The 26,692-nt window shown below is 41.2% G+C and overlaps 1 protein-coding gene across 3 annotated transcripts in view; it reads left to right on the forward strand.

The window, feature by feature from the left end:
- Positions 1-25,882, forward strand: part of STAT2 (signal transducer and activator of transcription 2) — a 44,017-nt gene extending 18,135 nt beyond the window's left edge. For 2 of the 3 annotated variants that reach the window (XM_072135027.1, XM_072135026.1), the window contains exons 10-24: positions 556-648; positions 1,848-1,907; positions 2,878-2,898; positions 3,022-3,109; positions 4,766-4,822; positions 4,896-4,979; positions 5,794-5,892; positions 6,562-6,697; positions 6,834-6,883; positions 7,049-7,143; positions 16,291-16,430; positions 18,965-19,150; positions 19,739-19,793; positions 20,540-20,682; positions 24,176-25,882. In XM_072135027.1, the coding sequence (XP_071991128.1) occupies positions 556-648; positions 1,848-1,907; positions 2,878-2,898; positions 3,022-3,109; positions 4,766-4,822; positions 4,896-4,979; positions 5,794-5,892; positions 6,562-6,697; positions 6,834-6,883; positions 7,049-7,143; positions 16,291-16,430; positions 18,965-19,150; positions 19,739-19,793; positions 20,540-20,682; positions 24,176-24,237 (1,369 nt within the window). In that variant the 3' untranslated portion in view covers positions 24,238-25,882. Of the gene's footprint in view, positions 1-555; positions 649-1,847; positions 1,908-2,877; positions 2,899-3,021; positions 3,110-4,765; positions 4,823-4,895; positions 4,980-5,793; positions 5,893-6,561; positions 6,698-6,833; positions 6,884-7,048; positions 7,144-16,290; positions 16,431-18,964; positions 19,151-19,738; positions 19,794-20,539; positions 20,767-21,053; positions 21,284-24,175 lie in introns of those variants that run through there. The other variant, XR_011853094.1, reaches the window with a different exon arrangement.
- The last annotated feature ends 810 nt before the right edge of the window (positions 25,883-26,692 follow it).

The raw sequence follows: 26,692 nt of genomic DNA on the forward strand, positions 1-26,692 counted from the left end.
GTAAGATATTTTTTTTTATATTTTTATATATTGATCATTCGAGAATGCAGGGAATATGTTTATTTTTATTTATTATTTAGTTTTTATTGTGTGTTTTATATATATATATATATATATATATATATATATGTATAATTTTTTTTATGTATATTTTTAAAACTTTTTACAAATGTCTGCGAACCCTAGGTGGTCTGATTGCTCCACTCATCTGTAGTATCTACACTACTGAAATACATACTATACTGTTGTCTCTCTAAGGCTGGTTAAATAGGGTGAAATTAAGTCCTAATGTTTGCCTTTACTTCTCTTTATCCAAGTCTTCTCCCTTCCCTTCTTTGACCCTGATTGACCCCGATTGTAAATATGTTATCGGTTGATCACATGGTCCAAGGTTAAAAAGCCTAAATGTGTATGAGTCATAATAAGTATCTGTCAGAGATACAGTTTTTATTTCGCCTTATTTGAAGGAACCTATCTCCTTGTATATTCCTGACTAGAATTGTATTTTTGATTTGATTTGGTCCTTTAACCATTTCTGCTGATGGTTTCTTCTAGATCATTTGTTGTAAGCAAGCAACCAAGTCTACCGTATCCATGCAAGAGACCTCTAATAATAAAAACCAGTACACAGTTCCTGGTGACGGCCAGGTGAGTATAAGACTGATAGCTGTAAGAATACATACCGTATTTAAAGGACACCTGTCAACTCAAAAAAAGGAGAAGCCGCACATACTAATGAAATACTGTCCCTAGCCTCTTCCATTTATCACACTGTCATAAGCATAGCTGTAGCTATTGTGGCACTTAGCGGTCCGATCGTCGGCCACATCTTCCAGTGGTCTGAAGTATTCATGAGGGGGCCGCCCAGGGACGCTGACTGAAGGATGCTACAGTCACTGCCGGAATTTAACAAGGGAGGGGCGGAGAAACAGAACAGAGGGGAGTGCCTGGACAACCCCCTCATGAATATGCCGGCGACCGGACCACTAAGTGCCACCGTGTGGCAGAGCTTATTGGTATGTTCCACTACTGCTATGATTTTGACATTGTATAAATGGAAGAGGACTAGGGACAGTCTTTCATTAGTATGTGCAGATACTCCTTTAAGTGCTGTAATGTAGAGTCTGTAAAACATAGCTCTAAAAGCCAAAGCCGGGCAGCTGCTCCCATGTAATAATAGTAATCAGCTGAATAGAAGGAGGGCTATGTATTTCTTTAAAGGGAACCTACCACCCCGATTCTACCTGTAAAGGTAGAAGGGGTGGTAGGTGGATGAATGGGACGTGAGGATAGCCCTTTTTTGGGCTAATCCTCACGTCCTGGGTGTCTTTTAGAAAACTTTATTGGAGGCATATGTACATTTTTTTATGCCGCTACTGGGGCGTGGAGTAGCCGGACATGAGGCTACCAGTCGCGGCTACTCCACGCCCCAGTAGCCACGTTACTCCGCCTACCATTTAACCTTCGGCGTGCAGCTCCTCGTAGCTGCGCGCCCTCATCCTGGTCCCTTGCGTTCTGCGCAGATGCTGCGCGCCGAAGGTTAAATGGTGGGCGGAGAAACGTGGCTACTGGGGCGTGGAGTAACCGCGACTAGTAGCCTCATGTCCGGCTACTCCGCGCCCCAGTAGCCGCATAAAAAAATTTACATATGCCTCCAATAAAGTTTTCTAAAAGACACCCGGGACGTGAGGATTAGCCCAAAAAAGAGCTATCCTCACGTCCCATTCATCCACCTACCACCCCTTCTACCTTTATAGGTAGAATCGGGGTGGTAGGTGCCCTTTAACTGATAAAGAAAAATTAATTTCTAAATCATTAATTTGCTTTCTTGTTTTTTTTCGATTTAGATTCCTTGTGAATTTCCAGGAGCTCAGACACAGAATGAAGGTCTCTTTTAAAATAGACAAGTAAGTCACAGACCTCAGAATTGTACTGCTACTTGGTAGACCTAAATCATTGGTAATAAGCACGTCATTTCTAAAAATTCAGTCTGCTTTGTAACCATAACAGTTTCTGTCTCCTTTTTTCTCCGCAAAACTGACCATAGGAAATTTCTGTTGTCACCTCCTGAATAGTAGATAGTAAAGTAGCATTGGATATTTAGCCTCCTGTAAGGATATGTTTAATAGGAGTTGTAATGTTGGCCAATTCCCATTGTCAGTTTAAATTAAACAATCCCACAGATAACCTTAAAGATTTAATCTGAAATCTTGCAATTTTGGAAGTTTTCTTTGTAATCATCTTAAAAATGAGGGCCCCTTTTAACAAAAATAGAATTATAATATTACATTTCATTGTATTTGTATTCCACCCCCTGTTACTAGTTTACTTACATTAAAAATGAGCTATACAATCAGAAAATGTAAAAAATATATGATTACTTGTCTGTTATGTCCCTCCCTGCTTCACCAGTACCATTTTTTATTTATATGGCAGCAGCAATAAGAATTCAAGTGATCACCAACCTTTTGAACCAGTAACCAGATGCATGCAAGAATTTCAAGGACCATGGATAGTGTGCCCACAAAGTATAATGCCTCTCTTACTAGCCCACACACTATACAATACTTCCTTTAGTAGCCTCTAGACAGGATTCAGTACATTGGCCCACATTTTATAAAAAAACAGTGAAATCTGTATTTTGCCTGTGAAGTGTGCAGGGTGCGCCAGATTCCTGAATTGTGCTCCACATTCTGGATGAGTCAGGCGCCTCCTGCACCGCTCCACCTTGTTCATGCTGCAGAATTGTGGAGCACATCTGACATGATTGTGGTGCAATTTAAAGCGTGTGTGACTGCAGATTTCTTATCATAATTGTAGTTGGATTTGATGTTCACTAGAAACACTTAATCATTTTTTTAAATCTGTTTTTAACAGATATCCTGCAGAAATCAAAGGGTAAGGTCCAATATAAATCCCTCAGAGGCTCAGTCAGGCCTGTATACGGCACCATTATAAATTCTTTCTGCAACATTATCTGGTATTTTAACATATTTCTGATATTTTTCTTTCTTGTTTTAGATATCGTAGATTTAATTTGCTTGGTTCACAAGAGAAGGACCTGGAATATACACAATGTGATGGACTGGCAGTAGAATTTAAACATTTGGTAAGTTATGTTTATTTTGATAATGTTACTGTTCATTTTATCTTGTGGAACCTGGCTGTCAAATTCATAATGCTGTAGTGTCAGTAATGTGGGAGAATAGGGAGACAATGCCTAAAATAGTCAAACATGGTCTACAGTAGGGAATCTGATCCTTCTGGAATACATATACTGGTTTGCTTTTAATCCCACATCATGTCATTAGGCTTCCTGAAAGTCATGCTGGTGGTAAGGGGCTGCCTTACATGGTAGCAATGAGCTTTGGTTTTTCTTGTCTTATCCTGGAAAACTTTTTTGCATATTTTCCAGAAACCCCTAGTGGTGCATCAATGGCTCTAAGTCTCCACATACCTGCTAGGCACCTTAATCGGCAAAGTCTCTGTAAGGGAACTCTTATTCCCTAACCCTAAACATGGTATAAGGCATACAGTACATTGTTTCACTGTAAAATGCACCAAAAATTAGGCAATTAGTACATCAGTCATATGATGTCATATTGGATATTCAGTAGTAGGATCCCGAAGGGTGAAGTTATGGACCGGCGCTTCGAAAATTATTAACAAGGTCCAGATTGTGAACCAAAGGCATTTTAATTATTAAAAATGCAACACGTTTCTTCTCCAGAGCCTTCGTCAGGCATACTAGGCATAGTATGCCTGACGAAGGCTCTGGTCTGGAGCAGAAACAATTGAATACAATAAATCAATATTGTATTACAGGCAGTCCCCGGGTTACGTACAAGATAGGGTCCGGAGGTTTGTTCTTAAGTTGAATTTGTATGTAAGTCGAAACTGTATATTTTATATAATTGTAGATCCAGACAAAAAAAATTTTGGCCCCAGTGACAATTGTTGGAGTTTAAACATTTTTTGCTGTAATGGGACCAAGGATTATCAATAAAGCTTCATTACAGACACCTTACAGCTGATCATTGCAGTCTGGGTCTATAGTAAAGCATTCAAAAAGCTTCACCAGAGGTCAGAGGGGACCGTCTGTAACTATGGGTTGTCTGTAAGTCGGGTGTCCTTAAGTAGGGGACTGCCTGTACTGTATATTGTAATATGTTATCAATAAATTATTCCTTAAAGGAAACCTACCATTTAGAATGGCAGGGGTAAGCTGTAAGTACCGAGCACCAGCTCACATGCCGGTACTTACTTTCGTTAGTGTTATAAACCGCAATATCGCGGTTTTAACACTTTTTAAGCTTTAGAGCAGGAGACGCTTCGGCGCTGCGAGCGCACGATCGTGCGCGCGCCTACATAGGAAATAGCGGAGATGTTGCGCACGCACGGTCGCGCGCAGCGCCGAAGCCCCTTCTGCTCTAAAGTTTAAAAAGTGTTAAAACCGCGATACCGCGGTTTATAACACTAGCGAAAGTAGGTACCGCCACCAGCTCACCCTGAGCTGGTGCTCGGTACTTACAGCTTACCCCTACCATTCTAAATGGTAGGTTTCCTTTAATTTACTGTTACATTTTGCAATAAATCAGTGGGTTTGGGGCTGCAGATTGGGCAATCCGTCGCTAAAAGGTTTGCCATCACTGGCCTATGGGAACCTCTAATTAGGTGAAAATGTGTGATCCTAATTACAGGTTCCTTTTAAGAATATTGCCTTTAAGAAAGTATTTATCAGCAATGTATATGTCTTTTTCTTCAGACATTGAAAGAACAAAGAGCTGGAGGAGGAGGGAAAGGAAGTAAAGGTGTGAATGAAGTAAGTAATAAAAATAAAGATGCGTTTAAAACCATTTTTACAGTTTACTTTATTACTTATTAATATTTTGTAGGGATCAAGGAGTGTCCAGGAAGAGCTTCATATCATTACCTTGATGACACAGTTTAGTTATGATGGAGTGGAGTTGAACATAGAGGTACCTAGAGAACTATTGTGTTGAACTTTTTAAGATTTAAAAGAAATCTACCATCATGATAAACCAGGGACACTTACTCACATATCCAGGAGCAGTGGCTGTGGTAATCTTCTTATATTTGTTATCCATGGCCTCCTTCCTTCTTTTCTTTTTTGAATTAGACATTTTTATTAAGAGTTTTAATAATATTAATAATAATCTTTATTTATATAGCGCTTTACAAATCATAGTTTTCCACTTTTTTCACAATACAATGCGGTGAAACGGACAAAGGGAAAAAACAAATAATAAAACAACACAAGCCGTACACTACATAACAGTACCCAGAACCTGAACCCACCCCTTTCCTGATAGACCCTCTTTCCTTCTAAAATCAAATTTTTAATACATGCCGAAGATTTACAGGTTGTAACACTGTGTGCTAAAAATTCCTCTCATGTGTGAATACTTCAGCCAAAAGGAAGGGTGAAGTGCTGAGGGAGCAGGGGGAGGGGGAGGCAGTGTAACAGCCTGTGAATCTACAGTATGGAGTCTTAGAAGGAAGGAAGCCATGGATAAAAAATATAAGAAGAATACCACAGTCGCAGTCGCAGATTTGCCTTTATGTTTGGATATTTATGGGTTATCTTGGATCACATTGCTTCTGTCCTATTCTATGCATTTCATTTGTAACGTCAGTACATAGTGATTCAGTATCCTTGTTCCTAAGCCTTGCTCCAAAATGTAGATCTCTTCCTTCATAAAATGATTTTGTATGGTTTCTCTTATACTCCAGGTCACTTCTATGTTGACATCTCTGACATGTCTTTTATAGGCCACTACGTTACCATTTGTTGTTATCTCCAATCAATCCCAGTTTGTACGAGCCTGGGCATCCATATTGTGGTTCAACTTGCTAAGCACTGACCCTAAGGTAAGAGTGCATGTGGATCCTTGCCAGTATTATACTTCGACAGACAGAAACGCTGGATTTTATCATGGAGAATTTTGTGCTGTGTGCAAAGTACAGATCAACACTTTGATGCTAAGATTTATTAGGAAGCATTAAACTTCCAGTTATTATCTAACCAGTGGTAAGATCCCAGTGAGATGTATGAATATCAGACAGAAGACCCTTCCTTTTCTGTAAGCCTAATGTAGAGACCCAAATAAAAAGTAGCTCATAAAATATTTAAATGTTCATCCATTCATTGGATTGGTGATATATAATGATGTATTTAGCTTTTAGCAATCATAGCAAAGCCATAATCAATGGCTTCTTTAATGAATATTTAATACTTTTATGGGATTTAGTGATGTGATATGACTGCTGCTTCTGCACCAGAAAAAATAATAGCAGTGGCATGTGCCGTCCTTATCTAGTATCGGGGAGCACTAGTAAGGAGGTCAAACTCCAGCCAAACATAACGAGAACATGGTGAGAATACAGTCACTTCTTGGAATACCTGGCACATAACTTACTGTTATGTGACATTGGGAAAATGTCATCAGAACTTTAAAATCAGAACTCCAGTCGCAGATACATGAAGGCAAACTTCAAAAATGAATCTTCATTGATGTGTGAACATGGTTTTATCTTTAGGATGTGGCTTTCTTCTCCAAACCTCCTGCAGCAAAATGGATCCTGGTGGCAGACGTTCTTAGTTGGCAGTTCTCCTGCTGTACAGGACGGGGTCTAAATGCAGACCAACTGCAAATGTTAGGAAAGAAGCTTTGTGGTACCGACATTTTATCTTTTTTTAATTCCATTTACAATGATGCTGGCATATTCCATATTGTTTTGTTTTTGCTGAAATTGTCCAAAGTCTATTTTGCTCTAAAAAAAACTTTGTTTTTTTTTTTTTTTATTCCAAGGGTCAGTACCAAATCAGGACAGCACTGTAACATGGAGTAAGTTCGCAAAGGTAACAGTAATATATTATCTCTGTAAACTATATGAAAGAATGTCATCAAATTGATAAAAATTACATAAAATATAATGTGACGTAAAGTACAGAAGCACCAGGTGGACTTCATGTTATATTGAATTGAGTGGAGTCATTCTTCTCTTTGTACAACAATTTTTACAGGAAAGTATGCCACGAGTTTCTTTCACCTTTTGGGAGTGGTTTGATGCAATTTTGACTCTGGTGAAAGCCCACTTGGAAAACATCTGGAAAGATGGGTAAGTAATAGGAAACAGTGTAATAAATGCTATTTTATTTGTTTTTAGCAAATTGCTTCTTTAGCCAAAACTATGTTTATCTGTAGAAAAGTGTATCTCTTTAAAGGAAACCAACCTTGAGGAATCTACCATCAGAGGTAGATTTGATGGTGGATTCCTCCAGCCTCCCTCTGCCCTAATCTGTAATTTAATAATCCTGGAACCTAACTTGTCAAAAACTTTATTTTAGTAATACGTAAATTAACTGCAATGCATTAACAAATGTATGTGCTTTAGCATTAAAGCAAAAGGTGGTTAAAAATAAAACTTCCTTTATTCAGTCATATTAAAAAATAAAAGTACATCTGGGGGACAAGACAAAAAAGTAGGCAGACCTACCCTTTTTGAACTTTCACATTTACCACCAAATGTGAAAGCTTGAAATTTCTAGGACACCTACTTTTTTGTCTTGTCCCCTTAGATGTACATCTATATTTTAATATGAATGAATAAAAGAAGTTTTAATTTTTACTATCTTTTGTGCTGTACACACTTAGCACTGCCTTTTGCTCCTACAAACAGGGCCGGATTATAGGCGGGGCTCCCGGGGCTCGAGCCCCGGGGCCCCCACCATCTTGACCCCCCTTGGGGCCCCCACCAGATCGCGCCTCCCGCGCCACCCCTCACAAGCCACACGCCGCCAGCAGGCAGAGGAGAGCGCCGCTACGCCCATCAGCCTGCACAACCGAGCCGCCTCCCAGCTCATCCACCCCCCTACATGGACTCCCGCCCACCCATTCTGCTGCATGGTGAGCCGCCCGCACTTCGGCACAGGCGACTCCGCCTCCGCGCCCGCCCCCCCCCCGCCTCCGTTTAAGGTGGCCCCTTCCCGGCCCGCCTATCCCGCCGCCATGCATGGCAGAGCCGGCCCGCCCAAACAAGCAACACCACGGCCGACCCCGCCCCCCGCTCCACCTGCTCCCCACTCGATATCACCCCCGCTCTCCGCCTACCTGCTCAAACCACCACCCGCCCCCCGCTTCCCGCTCGGACCGCCCCCCCCCCTTCCTGGCCGAACAAACGACTGACCGACTACACCCCCCCCCCCCCGCGAACAAGCACCGGCAAGACCACCCGCCCGAACAGGCACCCGGTCACCCTAAAAGGTAAGTATATAGATATATATTTTTCTGTGTGTGTATATGTATATACGGTGTATATGTGTATATATATATGTATATACAGTGTATATGTGTATATATGTATATACAGTGTATATGTGTATACATCTACTGTGTATATACTGTGTATATATGCATCTACTGTGTATATACTGTGTATATATGCATCTACTGTCTATATACTGTGTACATATGCATCTACTGTCTATATACTGTGTACATATGCATCTACTGTCTATATACTGTGTACATATGCATCTACTGTCTATATACTGTGTATATATGCATCTACTGTCTATATACTGTGTATATATGCATCTACTGTCTATATACTGTGTATATATGCATCTACTGTGTATATACTGTGTATATATGCATCGACTGTGTATATACTGTGTATATATGCATCGACTGTGTATATACTGTGTATATATGCATCGACTGTGTATATACTGTGTATATATGCATCGACTGTGTATATACTGTGTATATATGCATCGACTGTGTATATACTGTGTATATATGCATCGACTGTGTATATACTGTGTATATATGCATCGACTGTATATATATGCATCGACTGTGTATATATGCATCGACTGTGTATATGTGTATATATGCATCGACTGTGTATATGTGTATATATGCATCGACTGTGTATATATAAGCATCGACTGTGTATATATAAGCATCGACTGTGTATATGTGTATATATGCATCGACTGTGTATATATGCATCGACTGTGTATATAAGCATCGACTGTGTATATGTGTATATATGCATCGACTGTGTATATGTGTATATATGCATCGACTGTGTATATATAAGCATCGACTGTGTATATATAAGCATCGACTGTGTATATGTGTATATATGCATCGACTGTGTATATATGCATCGACTGTGTATATAAGCATCGACTGTGTATATGTGTATATATGCATCGACTGTGTATATGTGTATATATGCATCGACTGTGTATCTACTGTGTATAGATGTATATACTGTGTATATATGCATCTACTGTGTATAGATGTATATACTGTATTTATACACGCATATATTTATATAAGCATATATGTGTGTACATATATATATATAGGTGAATGATGTGGTTTGTGTATTTGGTATGTATGTATTTGCTGTATGTGTGTATATACTTTGAGTTTGTATATACTCTGTGTATTGGTGTTTAAATGTATATGAGTGCATAAATGTGTGTGTATAAGTGTATACTTGTATGTATATATGGGTGCAAGTATACGAGTATAGAACTTTATGTGTGTGTATATAAGTATATAAATGTGTGTAATTGTATAAGGGTACATTCACAAGAACGTATGGGGGATGTATATCTGGCCGCAAATTTGCTACCGGATATACTTCCCTCAAAGGCGTCTATAGCGCCTGGGCTCGGTACAGTGAGTACCACGAGTACTCACTGTTTCGTGCTGTGGCTGCAAAAGAGATAGAGCGTGCTCTATCTATGGCCGTAAGAACGACCATGCAGCTCTATTCTCTATGGAGAGGGGAGTGGTGAGCCTCGATCACCTCTCCTCTTCTCCAGCACGCCAGATGTGTGCCTGCCAGGCTATAGTCTGGCCACCACACGTTTATGCGAATGCAACCGACATATGTTTATATTTTTTTAAGGGGAAGGGGGGCCCCATGCAGAAATCTGCTATGGGGCCCAATCTCTCCTAGTTACACCACTCCATGGGACTGCATGGCTGTGCTGGCTGGGGTGTATATTACATGGGACTGCATGGCAAGTGTGGCTGAGGTGTATGTTACATGGGACTAGTATCTGGTAGGGATGAAGGATGTAAAGATGTGTTACTGGGTATGAGGCGGCTGTATGTAGCTGTGTTACTGGGGGCGAAGCGGCTGTATGTTGCTGTGTTAATGGGGATGAGGCGGCTGTTTGTAGCTGTGTTACTGGGGGCGAGGCGTCTGTATGTAGCTGTGTTACTGGGGGTGAAGCGGCTGTATGTAGCTGTGTTACTGGGGATGAGGCGGCTGTATGTAGCTGTGTTACTGGGGATGAGGCGGCTGTATGTAGCTGTGTTACTGGGGATGAGGCGTCTGTATGTAGCTGTGTTACTGGGGACGAGGCGGCTGTATGTAGCTGTGTTACTGGGGACGAGGCGGCTGTATGTAGCTGTGTTACTGGGGATGAGGCGGCTGTATGTAGCTGTGTTACTGGGGGCGAGGCGGCTGTATGTAGCTGTGTTACTGGGGATGAGGCGTCTGTATGTAGCTGTGTTACTGGGGGCGAGGCGGCTGTATGTAGCTGTGTTACTGGGGATGAGGCGTCTGTATGTAGCTGTGTTACTGGGGGCGAAGCGGCTGTATGTAGCTGTGTTACTGGGGATGAGGCAGCTGTATGTAGCTGTGTTACTGGGAATGAGGCGTCTGTATGTAGCTGTGTTACTGGGGGCGAAGCGGCTGTATGTAGCTGTGTTACTGGGGGCGAGGCTGCTGTATGTAGCTGTGTCACTAGGGGTGAGGCTGCTGTATGTAGCTGTGTTACTGGGGATGAGGCGGCTGTATGTAGCTGTATTACTGGGGATGAGGCGGCTGTATATCGATGTATTACTGGGGATGAGGCGGCTGTATGTAGCTGTGTTACTGGGGGTGAGGCTGCTGTATGTAGCTGTATTACTGGGGATGAGGTGGCTGTATGTAGCTGTGTTACTGGGGATGAGGCGGCTGTATGTAGCTGTGTTACTGGGGGGGGAGGCGGCTGTATGTAGCTGTATTACTGGAGGCGAGGCGGCTGTATGTAGCTGTATTACTGGAGGCGAGGCGGCTGTATGTAGCTGTATTACTGGAGGCGAGGCGGCTGTATGTAGCGGTGTTACTGGGGATGAGGCGGCTGTATGTAGCTGTGTTACTGGGGATGAGGCGGCTGTATGTAGCTGTGTTACTGGGGGCGAGGCAGCTGTATGTAGCGGTGTTACTGGGGATGAGGCAGCTGTATGTAGCGGTGTTACTGGGGATGAGGCGGCTGTATGTAGCGGTGTTACTGGGGATGAGGCGGCTGTATGTAGTGGTGTTACTGGGGATGAGGCGGCTGTATGTAGCTGTGTTACTGGGGGCGAGGCGGCTGTATGTAGCTGTGTTACTGGGGGCGAGGCGGCTGTATGTAGCTGTGTTACTGGGGGCGAGGCGGCTGTATGTAGCTGTGTTACTGGGGATGAGGCAGCTGTATGTAGCTGTGTTACTGGGGATGAGGCAGCTGTATGTAGCTGTGTTACTGGGGGCAAGGCGGCTGTATGTAGCAGTGTTACTGGGGGCGAGGCGGCTGTATGTAGCTGTGTTACTGGGGATGAGGCAGCTGCATGTAGCTGTGTTACTGCTGGGATAGTGAAAAGGAAGCAGGAGGACGTGTGTGTGTATGCTACACTTACTGGGGGCCTCCACCAGATTTTGCGCCCAGGGGCCCCCACCAACCTTAATCCGGCCCTGCCTACAAAAATGCCAGGCTTCAAGCAGTTTGTTACAAGAATATGAAAATACTTTTATTAATTCATGTACAAATTTTAAATGAGTTAACAGACATTTAAAAACAAATACACCGTACTGGAGGAAAACACCAAAACCATCCGGATGAATACAACAATTTCATGTATCTACAAATACATAATTTCCTATTTCCCTACCTACACAAGCTACACCTACACTGCTGTACACCCGAGTGAAGTTGCCCCCCCCTTACCTTGTTAAAAACAAACAAAATTGGTGTCAAACCTTTGTGCTACGTTTGTGAAGCAAAAATGTTGTTTGTTCTGCCATTATTTTTAATATATTCATATTTTTTCCAGAGGTCATCAGAGTTTATTCCTTCCAAAGTACAATGTGTATGCTAGCTCCCTCTGGTGATCAAACCAGGAAATTATATATTATTATTATTATTTATTTATAGAGCACCATTAATTCCATGGTGCTGTACAATCAGTAGGGGTTCGCATACATTACATTAAGACAAAACGGGTGCAGGAACAAAATAGAAAACTGCAGTGATCAAGAGTAAGAGGAGGACCCTGCCTGGAGGGCTCACAATCTATATGGGGTGGGGGGGGGGGGAGACATGAGGTGAGGGAGCAGTGCAGTTAATGTGCGTTGTAATCAGTGGCGTACCGACCGCGGTCGCAGCGGTCGCCATTGAGACCGGGCCCATGGGACGGGGGGGGCCCGGGCGACCGTCTCAATGGCGACCGCGGTCTGTACGCCACTGGCAGTCGGGCAGGGGCCTCCGTCCGTCCGGACAGGAAGCTCCTGCCCGTCACTGAATAGTGCTCGATGCGGTCGGAAGCGGCCGCTCGAGCACTATTATTGCAGGTGGAGCGATGTGGCCGGAAAACCACCCCGGCGCACATCGCTCCATGAACTAGGATGCGCGGCCGCGTGATGACGTCATCACGCTGCCGCGCACCCTTTCCTGTCTGGCCACGGGCGGAAGATAGAAGATGCGGGAGCCAGAGGTGAGTACAGTTTTTTTTTTATTTAAATCTGAGGTAAAAGGGACTTATTGTATAAAACATGTATTTGATGTGCTAATTAATTGTGTGTGTGTGTGTGGGGGGGGGCAGAATATTTAATAATTCATTGGGGGGGGGGAATATGTGATAATTCATTGTGGGGGGGGGGCAGAATATGTAATAATTAATTGTGGGGGAAGAATATTTAATAATTCATTGTGGAGGGCAGAATATTTAATAATTCATTGTGGGGGGCAGAATATTTAATAATTCATTGTGGGGGGCAGAATATTTAATAATTCATTGTGGGGGGGGGGCAGAATATGTAATAATTAATTGTGGGGGAAGAGTATTTAATAATTCATTGTGGAGGGCAGAATATTTAATAATTCATTGTGGGGGGCAGAATATTTAATGATATATTGGGGGGGGGGACAGAATATTTAATAATTCATTGTGGGGGGCAGAATATTTAATAATTCATTGTCGGGGGGGCAGAATATGTAATAATCACTGAAATGTCGGTTAGCAGAAAGGGTTTGTTTTTTTTTTTTTTCAGGTATAATTGGGGGGGGGGGGGCCCATTAGGAATTTTGTCCCGGGGCCCAGTGGACTCTAGTTACGCCACTGGTTGTAATCGAACCTTCAGGTTACGTTTGAAAGTTTGGAAAGTGGGGGGCAGTTTGACACATTTGGGTAGAGAGCTCCAGAGTATGGGAGATGCACGGGAGAAGTCCTGGAGATGGTAGTGAGAAGAACAGATGGTAATAGAGTGAGCTGAAGGTCCTTTGAGGAGCGCAGATTACATGTTATTAAAGCAGATTTTAGGATATATTGGAGGGGTGTTAGATAGTGAGCTGGGAGACCGCAAAGAAGAGTGTTGCAGTAGTCCAAGCGAGAGATGATGAGGGCATGGACATAAATCTATGTAAACACCTAAACATACCTCAAAAATAATACCAGCACAAAAAATATTTGCTGCACAAATGTAGCCCTAATGTTTGACACCAGTTTTGTTCGATTCGTTTAATGTGTGTGTGCTGGGGGGCTGGTTGACTTTTTGACCTTTACGATTTTTTTAATATGCTTAAAACAAAAGCAACACAAACAAAATTTGAGCAGCACAAACCAGCACAAATGTAGCAGTATTGATTGGCACCAGTTTTGTTAGATTTCAACAAGGTGGGGAGGCCAACTTCACTCATGTCTGCTGTAGCCACACAGGAACACACTCAGCATGCTGTATACACACACAGGAACTCTCGGCACTGCTTTACACACACACACACACACAGAAACGCACTGTCCTCTACTTTACACACACAGAAACGCACTGTCCTCTACTTTACACACACAGGAACACACTCACACTGCGGTATATACACACCATCAACACTGCTATATACACACATAAATTCAACATATCATCTATGGGATTGGGTAATATATTAGGCAACAAGCTAATAGGGTGGTACTAAGTTTAATTGTACTATGGGAGCATAGGAAATCACAAAGCACAGTCCTCCTCTACCTCTGACACTCTCATGGACAGTGAATGGGAGTGCTGGTGATACCAGAGCAGTGTGCTTGGCAATTCCTGATTCTCCCATAGGATTGAATAGAGCTGCAGGATGCATGGCCGACCTGCGACTCCATTAATTATTAAGAACAAAAAGGTCTTGTAATTTGTGGGGGTCCCAGCAGACAGACACCCAGGAGCAGATTGTTATCCTTTTTAACAGTCAATTCATGACATTAACGTGTTGAAATTCTTAAAAATAGGCACTGCGACAAATGTGAAATTGTAGTTATACAATACAATACACTACCAGTGTATGTAAGGGGATCTCTCGTCTTCACAGACTGAGAATATAGGGCAGCTTGTTTGCCATTCACACCCTCTGGGACTCCCCCACTACAGGGAAATATGTGGGTGACTACAGGTACTGAATTAGCACATTCACAGGGGTATTAGATTTAATATAAGGCTCACAGTTATACTCATTACAGGGTTGGATTCAGTGTATTGTCAGCTTGCTGCCTTTACCTGCATGGAACAAGAAAAGTTTCTGGCAAGTTCCCTTTAACCCCTTAAGGACGCAGGGTTTTTTCGCTCATTTCTCGCTCTCCACCTTAAAAATCCATACCTTTTTCATTTTTTACGTGTACAGAGTTGTGTGAGGGCTTATTTTGTACGTAACTTTCTCGTAATGTTATTTATTTTAACATGCCGTGTACTGCCAAGCTGGAAAAAATTCCAAATGTGGAAAAATTGAAAAAAAAACTGCACGTGCGTCACGTTCTTGTGGGCTCAGTTTTTACGACTTTGACTGTGCACTCAAAATAACACCTCAGCTTTATTCTTTGGTTCGGTACGATTGCGGTGATACCAAATCTATACAGGTTTTATTGCGTTTTAATACATTTTCAAAAATTAAACGAATGTGTACAAAAAAGAAAAAAAAAATTTTGCCATCTTCTGACGCTAATAACTTTTTCATACTTTGGCGCACGGAGCTGTGTAAGGTGCCATTTTTTGCGAAATGAGACTACGTTTGCATTGCTACCATTTTGAGGTCTGTGCGACATTTTCATCACTTTTTATTACATTTTATATGTGATGTAAAAAGGTGTAAAAGTCACATTTCAAACATTTGGGCGCCATTTCCCGTCTCGGAGGTCACCGCCGGCCGTAACCGTTTTTATATTTTGATAGATCGGGTATTTTGGGACGTGGCGATACCTAATGTGTTTGTGATTTTTACTGTTTATTATGTTTTATATCAGTTCTAGGGAAAGGGGGGTGATTTGAATTTTTTAATTTTTTTAAACTTTTTTTTTCTTTTTTTTCCACTATTTCTTAGACCATCTAGGGTACATTAACCCTAGATGTTCAGATCGTTCCTACCATATACTGCAATACTTCCGTTTTGCAATATATGGCATTTTTGCATGTTATTCGTTACAATGAGCCACTGGCGAATCTGCAGAAGCCATTTAGCCTCGGGTCAAACGAAGACCCGAGGCTACCATGGCAACCGATCGCCGCCCCCCGATGACGTTTGGGGGAGCGACAATCGGAATAAAGATGGCGGTGCTCACGCGCCGTCGTCTTTTAAATGCCGGCGGCGACTTTGCCGGCGTCAACGGAAGTGTTAATAGCCGCGATCGGTGCAAACACCGCCCGCGGTTATTAGCGGTGGGGGTTTGCTGCATTATGCAACAACCCCCACCCTTGTATGAAAAGAACTCTGCTCGTGAGCCCTCTTCATACATACCCTGCACCTCTGCGCCGTAGAGCTACGGCACAGAGCGTTAAGGGGTTAATGCTGTTATGATAGAACGTTTTCAGAAGACGCACTACACACTGGAATGTTATATGATTGTGCAGCTATAGAGTAATAATAAATTCTGTCTCAATGTTCTGGTTGATCAGTGTATTTCATAAACCTTAATGATTTCAAACAGTGAATCATTCACCTTGTATTTTTCATTACAACAGGTATGTGATGGGATTTGTGAGTCGGAGTGCAGAGGACGCTCTTCTCCGCACCAGGCAGCAGGGAACTTTCCTTCTTCGCTTTAGTGAAAGCATGCGTGATGGAGGGATCACAATTTCCTGGGTGGACCATGAGTCTGATGGTAAAGTATGCCAGTATACATAATAGCATGCTAATATGCATAATAGTGAGTCCATATAAATAATACTGTAATACTGGCCCATATACATAATAGCATGCTAATAGTATGGATGTATATATATATATGATACTATCCCATATACATAATAGCATGCTAATAGTATGCCCATATATAGATAATACTACCATATACATAATAGCATGCTAATAGTATTCCCATATACATAATAGCATGCTAAAATTCCCTCACAGTATGTCCATATGCATAATAATAGCCCATTTACATCATAGCATGCTAACATGTATAATAGGATCAATTTGGCAAACTCTGTGCAGCACTGCCTAATCTGTGTGTGCTCTATAAATAAAGGAATTATTATTATTATAGTATGCCCCTATACATCAATTATGCTGTGAACATGGATTTTGGCTCGTTAAAACCCAGTTATTTAATCTGTTATAGGTGACCAAAACTAGAGATAGAATAAGGTATAATGGAAAAGTTTGTGTTCCACCACTTCTGGTTTTGGATGACAAAAACGTATGAAATAACAAGGCTCCTGGACAAGATGGGTTATACCCCACAGTTCTTAAAGAACTCAGTTCTGTTATTGCTGTACCGCTGTCTAAAATCTTCAGGGATTCGGTAATGTCTGGTGTGGTGCCAAGTGACTGGCGCAAGGCAAATGTGGTGCCAATGTGGGCAGGCAATTACAGGCCTGTAAGCTTAACTTCCATTGTGGGGAAAATATTGGAAGGGTTAGTAAGAGACTATATACTGTAGTATGTGACATCAAATAGTATAATAAGTGACAGCCAGCATGGGTTTACTAAGAATAGAAGTTGTCAGACTAACCTGATCTGCTTCTATGAAGAGGTGAGCAGGTGCCTGGATGGAGGAACTGCTGTGGATATTGTGTTCTTGGACTTTGCAAAGGCATTTGGCACTGTCCCTCATAGATGCCTGATGAGTAATAAGGTTTATTGGTTTGGCAGGAATCATTTGTAATTGAATTGAGAACTGGCTGAAGGATCGTATCCAGAGAGTTGTGGTCAATGATTCCTACTCGGAATGGTCACCAGTTATGAGTGGTGTATCCCAGGGTTCTGTGCTTGGCCCACTACTATTTAATATATTTATTAATGATATAGAGGTGGGAATTAATAGGATACGAGAGTATACTAGGCAATAAAACTTAACGTTTATTAATTAAATATCTAAAATGTAGGGATGACAAAGTTTGGAGACACTGAACAATGTTTAAAAGCCAAGATCCGACCCCAGCTTCAGCATACTAGATATTGATGCATGCCGGGATCCGTGGTACATACTGGGAGGCTGATTACTAATATAAAGAATAGAGGCTGCATGCGTCAATATCTAGTATTCTGAAGCTGGGGTCGGATCTTGACTTTTAAACGTAGTTCTCGTACCCTTTTCAGTGAATTACCTTTGTAGTAAGAGAGGTGAACAATACCAATATCCTTTTCTCAGTGATTTTTTGGTGGGAATTAATAGCACTGTGTCTATTTTTGCAGATGACACCAAGCTATGTAGTCTATAGAGGATGTTCATAGGGTGCAGGGTGACAAACTGAGTGTTTGGTCATCCACTCTGCAAATGAGGTTCAATGTGGATAAATGTAAGGTTATGCACCTGGGGGCTAATAATCCAAAGGCAAAATATGTCCTTGGGGGAGTAAATCTGGGAGAGTCCCTTGTTAAGAAGGACCTGGTGGTACTGGTAGATCATAAATTGGATAACAGCATGCAATGTCAATCAGCTGCCTCTAGAGCCAGTAGGATCTTATGTATCAAAAGTGGTATGGACTCTCGTGATAGGGATGTAATATTACCACTGTACAAGGCATTGGTTCGGCCACACCTGGAATATGCTGTCCAGTTCTGGGCACCGGTCCATAAAAAGGATACCCTGGAGCTGGAGAGGGTTCAACGTAGAGCCACAAAAATGATAAGGGGTATGGAGGGTCTCAGCTATGAGGAAAGATTAAAACAACTAGATTTATTTAGTCTGGAAAAGAGACGACTACGAGGGGACATGATTAATTTATTTAAATATATGAATGGTCCATACAAAAAATATGGTGGGAAGTTGTTTCATATTAAATCAAATCAAAAGACGAGGGGGCACTGTCTCTGCCTGGAGAAAACACGGTTTAATCACCGGAGGCGACAGGGCTTTTTTACTATGAGAACTGTGAATCTGTGGAATAGCCTGCCTCAGGAGCTGGTCACAGCAGGGACAGCGGAGAGCTTCAAGAAGGGTCTAGATGCCTTTTTACACCTAAATAACATTGATGGTTATGTTATATAGAATAGTTTTCCCTAAATCCCTTCCTCATGCAATCCCTTCCCTTCCTTGGTTGAACTTGATGGACAAGTGTCTTTTTTCAACCCTATAAACTATATTAAAAAGAAAAGTAAATATGGTTAGATATAAATTTTTTACAAAAGTAAGATAAATGTGTCAGTCTGAATAGTTTGTGCTTTTATATGTAATATATCTCCTCACAGGAAGCTTTGTCCGATCTGTTGAGCCTTTCACCAAAAAAGAATTATCCAACATCCCTCTTTATGAGATCATCCGAAACTACCAGCTCCTAGCGGAGGAGAACATCCCAGAGAACCCACTGAAATTCCTGTATCCCAATATCCCTAAGGATGACGCTTTTGGAAAGTATTACGAGCATAATAGTGAAGGTGAGTGAGTCTGCAAACTTTTCTATAAACAAATCTTTTGCTGGGAGCTAATCTATTACACAATTTTAACCCCTCTGGACCAAGGTGTCCAAGTTTACTCTCACTTTTCAAATTTTAATTGTCATCAAAGCCGTATGAGGGCTTGTTTTTTGTAGGGCAAGTTAAACTATTTAATGACTTCTTTTGGGTTGCCATTGTATTGATTGATGTATTGACGAGCTTTAATAAATCCTTTATAGGGGATAAAATGGAGAAATTGCAGTTTCTAATGTTTTTTTATTTACAACATTTCACTGTCCGGTATAAGTAACATGATAACTTTACACCAAATTTGTACAATTTTCTTCATGTTTTTTTACTTTTGCATTATGAATTTTTTTTTAAAATTGTTTTCATGTCACCACATTTTAAGACTCAAGTCATATTTTTTTATTGATACTAAATTGGGGTTTATATTTATTTTTTGTAATTAGTTTTTTTATTATTATTAATCATAATTACCTAATTATAATTATTTATTATATATATATATATATATATATATATATATATATATATATATATATATTTTTTTTTTTTTACTTACAGTAAACTCAGAGTACCAAAAGTACATGAAGCGCAGGCTGATCATGGTTTCTGAAAGGTGAGGATTGTGAAGACCTATGATTGTTCTATAGAATTTATGTATGAATGAATTGTTCTTTATTCCTTTGCTCATGTATCATCGCAGGCGATATTCTGAGATCGCTACACTTGTAATTTTCACTCAGTATCTATCTCCTAAAGTAAATGTTATTACTGTAGCTATTTTGCATATTTGCTTTGTACCTGGAACGGTTGTGTCCATGTATTGTAAGGATTTCTGGCCTAAACTATTGATGACCTGTCCTTCACATGGGGCATTAATATCAGATCCGTCAGCATCTGATACCTGACATCCACCTCCAATCAGCAGTTTGCAGAGAACAAAACTTTTGAAAGAGAATTGCAGAATGTTCTTTACTTGGCAGACAAAGCTTTGCACATTGTAAGCACGACCTTATCGATAGGATTAAACTGCTAACAGCTGATAATAATAATAATAATCTTTATTTATATAGCGCCATCAAATTCCGTAGCGCTTTACAAATTGTGGGGGTTCTGGCAATTGGTCCCCCACCATTCCCGAGAATAGGTGATCCATGTTAACATGTTTTACTGACATGATTTTGTATATTATATTTCTTGTGAATATCATTTTGAGGGAAATAAGCATTATTTGAACAGTCTCAAATAACAATAGTAATAATTCTTTATATGGCGTACACAGATTACACACTGCTGCACAGAGCTTGATCAGTCTATATTATCAGTACTATATATTTATGTCTATCATATGTTTTATTCTAGGAATAATGATGAAACACAGAGCAGTATTGCTTCAGGAACACCCCAGTATATCTCAGACACTTTATCGAATGACAATGACATATTTTCACCTGTCCATGGTGAATATTGCCATGATGCTGCAGACCTTGGTAACTTCATAAATCGTAAGTAATATTTAGGTGTTGTGAATTTAAAGATTATGTTGCAAAGTTTGATGGACCTGCTGGTGGACCATGTAATTTCACACTCTAAGGCTACATTCACACGATGTATGCCCGCCGTACCGTAGTACGGCGGGCATACATCGGCGCTGCGGAGAGGAGCAGGGGATGCGCGCTGCTCACCCCCGCCTCTCTCCCTAGGAAGATACAGCGCACGTCGCCGTATCACGTGAAAAAGATAGGACATGTCCTATCTTTTCCTAGGCTACGGAGCGGTACGGTGCCGTGAGCCCATAGAAGTGTATGGGGGATGTATATCGGCCATATATACGTCGGCCGTATATACGTCCCCCATACATGTGTGTGAATGTAGCCTAAGTATGTTACTGCATCTAAAGAGAAGTAGATGACAAGTCTTTTTGGAATCCATTTTTCTATATTCTTACTATAGTCTATGAGGACTCTGTGTAAAACTAGGACATGCTCTATTCCTAGTGGAATCGGCACACATTGGGGCACATTTACTTACCCGGTCCAGTTGTGATCCCGCGGCGCATTGTCTGACGAGGATTCGGGTCTGCCGGCATTCACTAAGCTTGTGCGCCCGATATCCAGCAGGTGTCGCTGCTGCGCCGAGTTCCGCCGGAGTTCACCTTCTTCTTCCCGGTGCATGTGAGTGCTTGATCTTGCGACACAAATGGCTTTTTAAATTCTGCAGTTTTTCAGAATCCGTTGGGTTATCCGTCGGGTTGTCCGACGGCCACACCCCCAGATTTCTATCGCGTGAAAGCCGTGGTGATGCGCCACAATCCGATCGCGTGCGCCAAAATCCCGGGGTAATTTGACGCAAATCGGAAATATTCGGGAAACCCGACGAAAGTGTGGCGTTTGGTCCCTTAGTAAATGAGCCCCATTCTGTTTAAAAAAGGGCATTGCATTTACTGCAGCTGTCTGCTTATGGAAAATAATGACGGATTGCACACTGTTGTGATAATAAGGTCTAAGATGGGTGATGTTGTGCTAAGGCAGACAAATCAGAACCTAATTGGCATTTCCTCTTGTGCTAGAATTGGTGGAAGGGCACCTATGAAAGGATGCAAACAGTTGATTGAGGTGGCAAAAGGTCCTCTTTAAGGGCTCTTTCACATTGTTTTTCATGTCCGTGGTTCAGTGCTTTCCACGGATGGCTCACTAAGCCATTGATGTCTATGGGTGTTTTCACATTGGCTTGTATTTTCACTGATCCGTTGTCTGTGGAATAAATTAGGAAACACGTCCTATTTATTTCATTGATGCGGATAACAAAAGGCAATAGAAGTCAATGGGTCCGAAAAAAACGAAAGAAACATCCCTTTTTATTCACTGATGAGAAGGAAAACCCAGGTGTTATGTTTTCAAACTAATGGTAAGCCTTCAATTTTTTTTGCGTACATGGAGACCAAACGGATACATCACGGTGAGAAAACTGATGACAAACGGAGAGACAACGGCGACAAAATGCAACGGACACGCAACTGAAGCTGAGCACGGACTCCAATGTGAAAGAGCCCTTAAGGGGAGCTGTTTGCTCATCACTAAATGCAAACATCAAGAGAGCAGACGCATAAGAATTCTAATGACATTGAAATCAGAACAATAGAATTAGCACTTTGGTCTGTTTTGGTCCAGTAAACATTATTTTTATTAGTATAAACTCTAGTATAGTATATATAAAGAACTTACTCATAGATGCAGGCACAGTGATTGTGGTAAACCTCTTATATTTGTTATCCATGGCCTCTTTCCTTTTAAAATGAAATATTAAAATGATGCTAATGTGCATAAAGGGCTTCTGAGGGTGTTACAAGAGCACCTCTGTATTGCAGATTCACAGGCTGTTACACTGTGTGGGAGCACAACACCCCCCCCCCCCCCAACACCATCCTCTGCTGCAGTGAGATCATATCAGGCAAAGGGAGAGTTAAAGTGCTCGTAGAGCAGTGGTAGCGGGAAGTGCAGTAGAAGCAGAGGTTGTGGATGTGAGGCAGTCTAACAGCTTTTGAAGCTATAGTATGGAGAGGCTCTGTTAACAACCCTTGGAGGCCTTCAGGCTCATTAGCATGATTTTAGGAGTCCGGAAGCCAGACTTCCCACTCCAACTATGACTCCTCAGTTTCCCTTACTTTGACTCCAGCTCCACCAAAATGGTCAACCACTTTGACTTCACTGTCCTGTTTTCTGGTTACTCTAGCAGTGTTGGGATAAATACGGACATTCCTTCCCAGTGCCTTTGTCCTCTGATCTGTAGGAGCTTCACTGCTGAGCATGTACAAAAAGTTCAGCCACATTCATCTCAACTAAAAGCCTAGAAGAGGATACACACACACTGACAGGACACATGCAGCCTGTCAAGCCATAAGCTACAGTCTGCACCCTGTTGATAGAGTAGAATAAGGGGACACAGCAGAATAAAGGGACACAGGAGTAGAGCAGCCCAGGGGAGCAGGAGAGGACCTAGAAGTGGTAAGTACTTGTTAGCTGTACTGTACTGCTCCCGGGTCCTCTACCTTTGCTGGCACAGCTCTGCTCTGGGTCCAGATGCTGGTGCATACAACCAATACATGGCACTGCAGAGCAGAGCAGCACATGGAGGGGAGAAGAAGCTGCAGTTTGGTGCAAGGAGGAGAAGAGGAGCCAGGAAAGGAGAGGATTTATTAATAGTCTGCTCTGGGGGTCTCCAGTATTAGTAGTTTTATGCTCTGGGGGTCTCCAGTATTTTTAAGTGCTATGGCTAATGGCTGAGTAGTGTGACAATATGGCCCTTGAAACAATAAATGCTACTCGCCTCTGGTCTCAATCCTTAGATCAGGAATAGCACAGACATTTAAATGTAATTTCATAATTTTAGAATTTGGTGTATGTTTGTGAAAAGGAGGCCTGCAAAGATTTTCTGCATAAGGACAATAAATTCCTTCCTGACCAACGTTCATGGCCCCTCACTATGGGTAATACCATTTCACATCATCAGGCTTCTTGACAGTCAAACTTTGATAAAGAGGGAACTTCATTTAAAGTACCAATGTAGGCACAGTAGCAATCCTTTTATCACTCTGTAAAACCTATTTGCATATTCCTCAACCAGAAATCCTAGCAGGTGCCTTTAAGATTCTGTTTGCCCGAAAATGGTGGCCTACAAAGCCAATCTCTACAACGAGAAAGAATTCTCTGGACATCTAAAATGCTATATTACAGCCCAAATCCTCCTTCCCCTCCCTGAGACTTTTGCATGGGTGTAGATTAGACAGCTACTATATGCTAATACCGTATATGATGATAGAATAGTTTGTTAACCTATGAAAGCTATTGAATGCTATGTTGGGTGGGTTATTGATTTTTCCTTTCAATGTTAAGCTATGATGTGGTGATTTGCTGAAGGAGGATATAAGCCTTAAAAACATGAATGTGAATTGAAGTCTGTGATGTGATGCTGGTTCTAAAATATGTTTTTCTCTTTCAGAGATGTCCATGAATGATATGTTAATAAATCCAGAAAGTGATCCAATGTTCTCGAACCTTTAACCATTTCCACTGCCGAGAAGATCACAACAGAAATCTTTTAGATTCTTTAAAATATAGAATACCTCTACCGACAAGTGTTTATGCACAGCAGGTTGTGAGTTATTTGGAGATTTGCTTTCTATTGAAGCTTATAATGTATTTATAATCGGTGTTGGGCATTACCAGAACATTAGACTCCTTTGTGTAACTTACTACCAGTCTTAACTGGCAGAACTTCCGAGAAAAGCCCAATGAAAGGATAAGGGCAAGTAAAAAGTCACTACTGTATTTCTTTTTACATATACAGTAGGAAATGTGTTTTTCATTCATAAGATACCATGTAACTGCTGTGCTGTATGGTGGATCTGGATATAATATAATGAGGTTCCATTATGGATTCCATAATAATAATAATAGTCTTTATTCATATAGCACCATCAAATTCTGCAGCGCTTTACAAATCATAGGGGACATATACAAATATAATATTACATTACAGAGTAGAGACAGTCATATGGAACAATAGGAGTCAGGGTCCTGATCACAAGAGCTTACAGTCTATGAGGATGAGGGTGTTGACACAAGAGATTGTATAATGGTCCAGCCATTCTTTATAAGGGAACAATATAAAATAATTTAATAAATAATTTAGTAAATAAAAATTCTGCTGCTTGAACCATTGAGTCATCAGCCGCCATAATCTTCTCTGTATCGTTCAAATTTTAGTATATGTCCATGGGGATATTTATGAGGGCTTCTGTGCCACATCAGTACCTTATAGCTAGCACTTGCAATTATTATCCCCTATCCGCCACCTTCACGCCAAGGGGCGTGAAGGGGGGCACGGGCCACTGGGGGGGTGGGCTGGAGCGGAGTATTACTCCCCCCACTGGTGCACTCGCAGCCGGCTAGATTTTCATATTTGCATCTATTTACAAGCCAGGCAGGGCCTGGAGTAGAGATAGAAGCTGCGCTGGACCCCACTAGATTGGCCTCTTGATATATTGGGCTGGGCTAGAGCAATCATACGTCTAAATAACCGTGTGTAACAAGAAGAACACTGCAATATTTTCTATGAGGTTATATATAATGTACAGCAGCAAGTTTTAAAAAAGCAAATAATGTAACAAATCATTATAATGGGGGAGATTTATCATAAGTGTCTGAGAGCAGAACTGTACTAGTTGCCCAGAGGAACCAATCAGAGCTCAGCTGTGGGAAAATGAAAGCTGAGCTCTGATTGGTTGCTATGGGCAACTATAACAGCTCTGCTCTCAGACACTTCTGATAAATCTCCCCAAAGGACTTTATTTTATAAAGCTCATGCATTGAAATCACCTCACTATTCCAAATCAAGACAATGAAACCATGAAGTGGCACGGACTCCATGAACAAAGCTTGTTACTGCATACTGCTACCAAACCGATGCTCAAAGCCATAGGATATTACATTTATTGTCATACATATGCTGTACATACTGCAAAGTTTCTTGTGTAGGAAAAGAGCTCTGAAATTTTTCCATTAAAGGGTTTTGTCCATGAAAGAAAATCATCAAATCTTAATCCACTAGTGTTGCTGACATGATGATAAAGATACTTTTTAACCACTTAATGATGAACAAAAAATGTCCTACATGTGTCTGCTTTGTTTTATGTATATTGTTTATTAAAATAAATGTATAGTCTATAAAAAAATCCCTGATATTTGAATTCTGTTCTGAGGCCGTAAAATATTTTTTCTTTTTATTACATGTTAATCAATTGACAATGAGTTCAAAAGTACTAACAATTCCGTATGTAGCAAGTATCCAGAGACCGCAGAACACAAACGGAACAATCAGCCCGGGTAACCAGATAACCTGGCTATACCTGACATAAAGGGTGTAGTGTGCAGCAGAGAACACTAGATGGCAGTCTTGGCCTCTTTGCTCTTACATCAATGTTTTTGTAGTGTAAAAGCTTCATCAGAAATCTTGCTGCAAAGAAAATTTGGAGAGACAGAGCATATAAAACTATTAGTTATAAAAGTGACTCCGTCTACCAGGGATGATGTATGCCCTGAAATGCATTACGGCACAACTGCCTTCATCTGGTGGTGGCGGCATCAGGTCTGTCTTTTAACCCCTTAAGGACGCAGCCATTTTACAGCTTAAGGCTCAGCCCGATTTTTTGGATTCTGACTTGCTTCGCTTTATATGGTTATAACTTTTGAACACTGTTACTTATCAAAACGATTCTGAGATTGTTTTTTCCCCACATGTTGTACTTCATTTTAGTGGTAAATTTTGGCAGATAAGTTTTGCGTTTATTTACAAAAAAAAGAAAATGTGATGAATTTTTTGAAAAATTTGCCATTTTCGAAATTCTAAATCATCACGTTTTCAGGCAGATAGATTTACCAGCTAAATAAGTTGCTGAATAACATTTCCCATTTGTCTACTTTACATTTTCATAATTTCTGAAATATCTGGATAATT

The sequence above is a fragment of the Engystomops pustulosus genome, chromosome 2, assembly GCF_040894005.1.
Source record: "Engystomops pustulosus chromosome 2, aEngPut4.maternal, whole genome shotgun sequence".
NCBI classification, from domain to species: domain Eukaryota; kingdom Metazoa; phylum Chordata; class Amphibia; order Anura; family Leptodactylidae; genus Engystomops; species Engystomops pustulosus.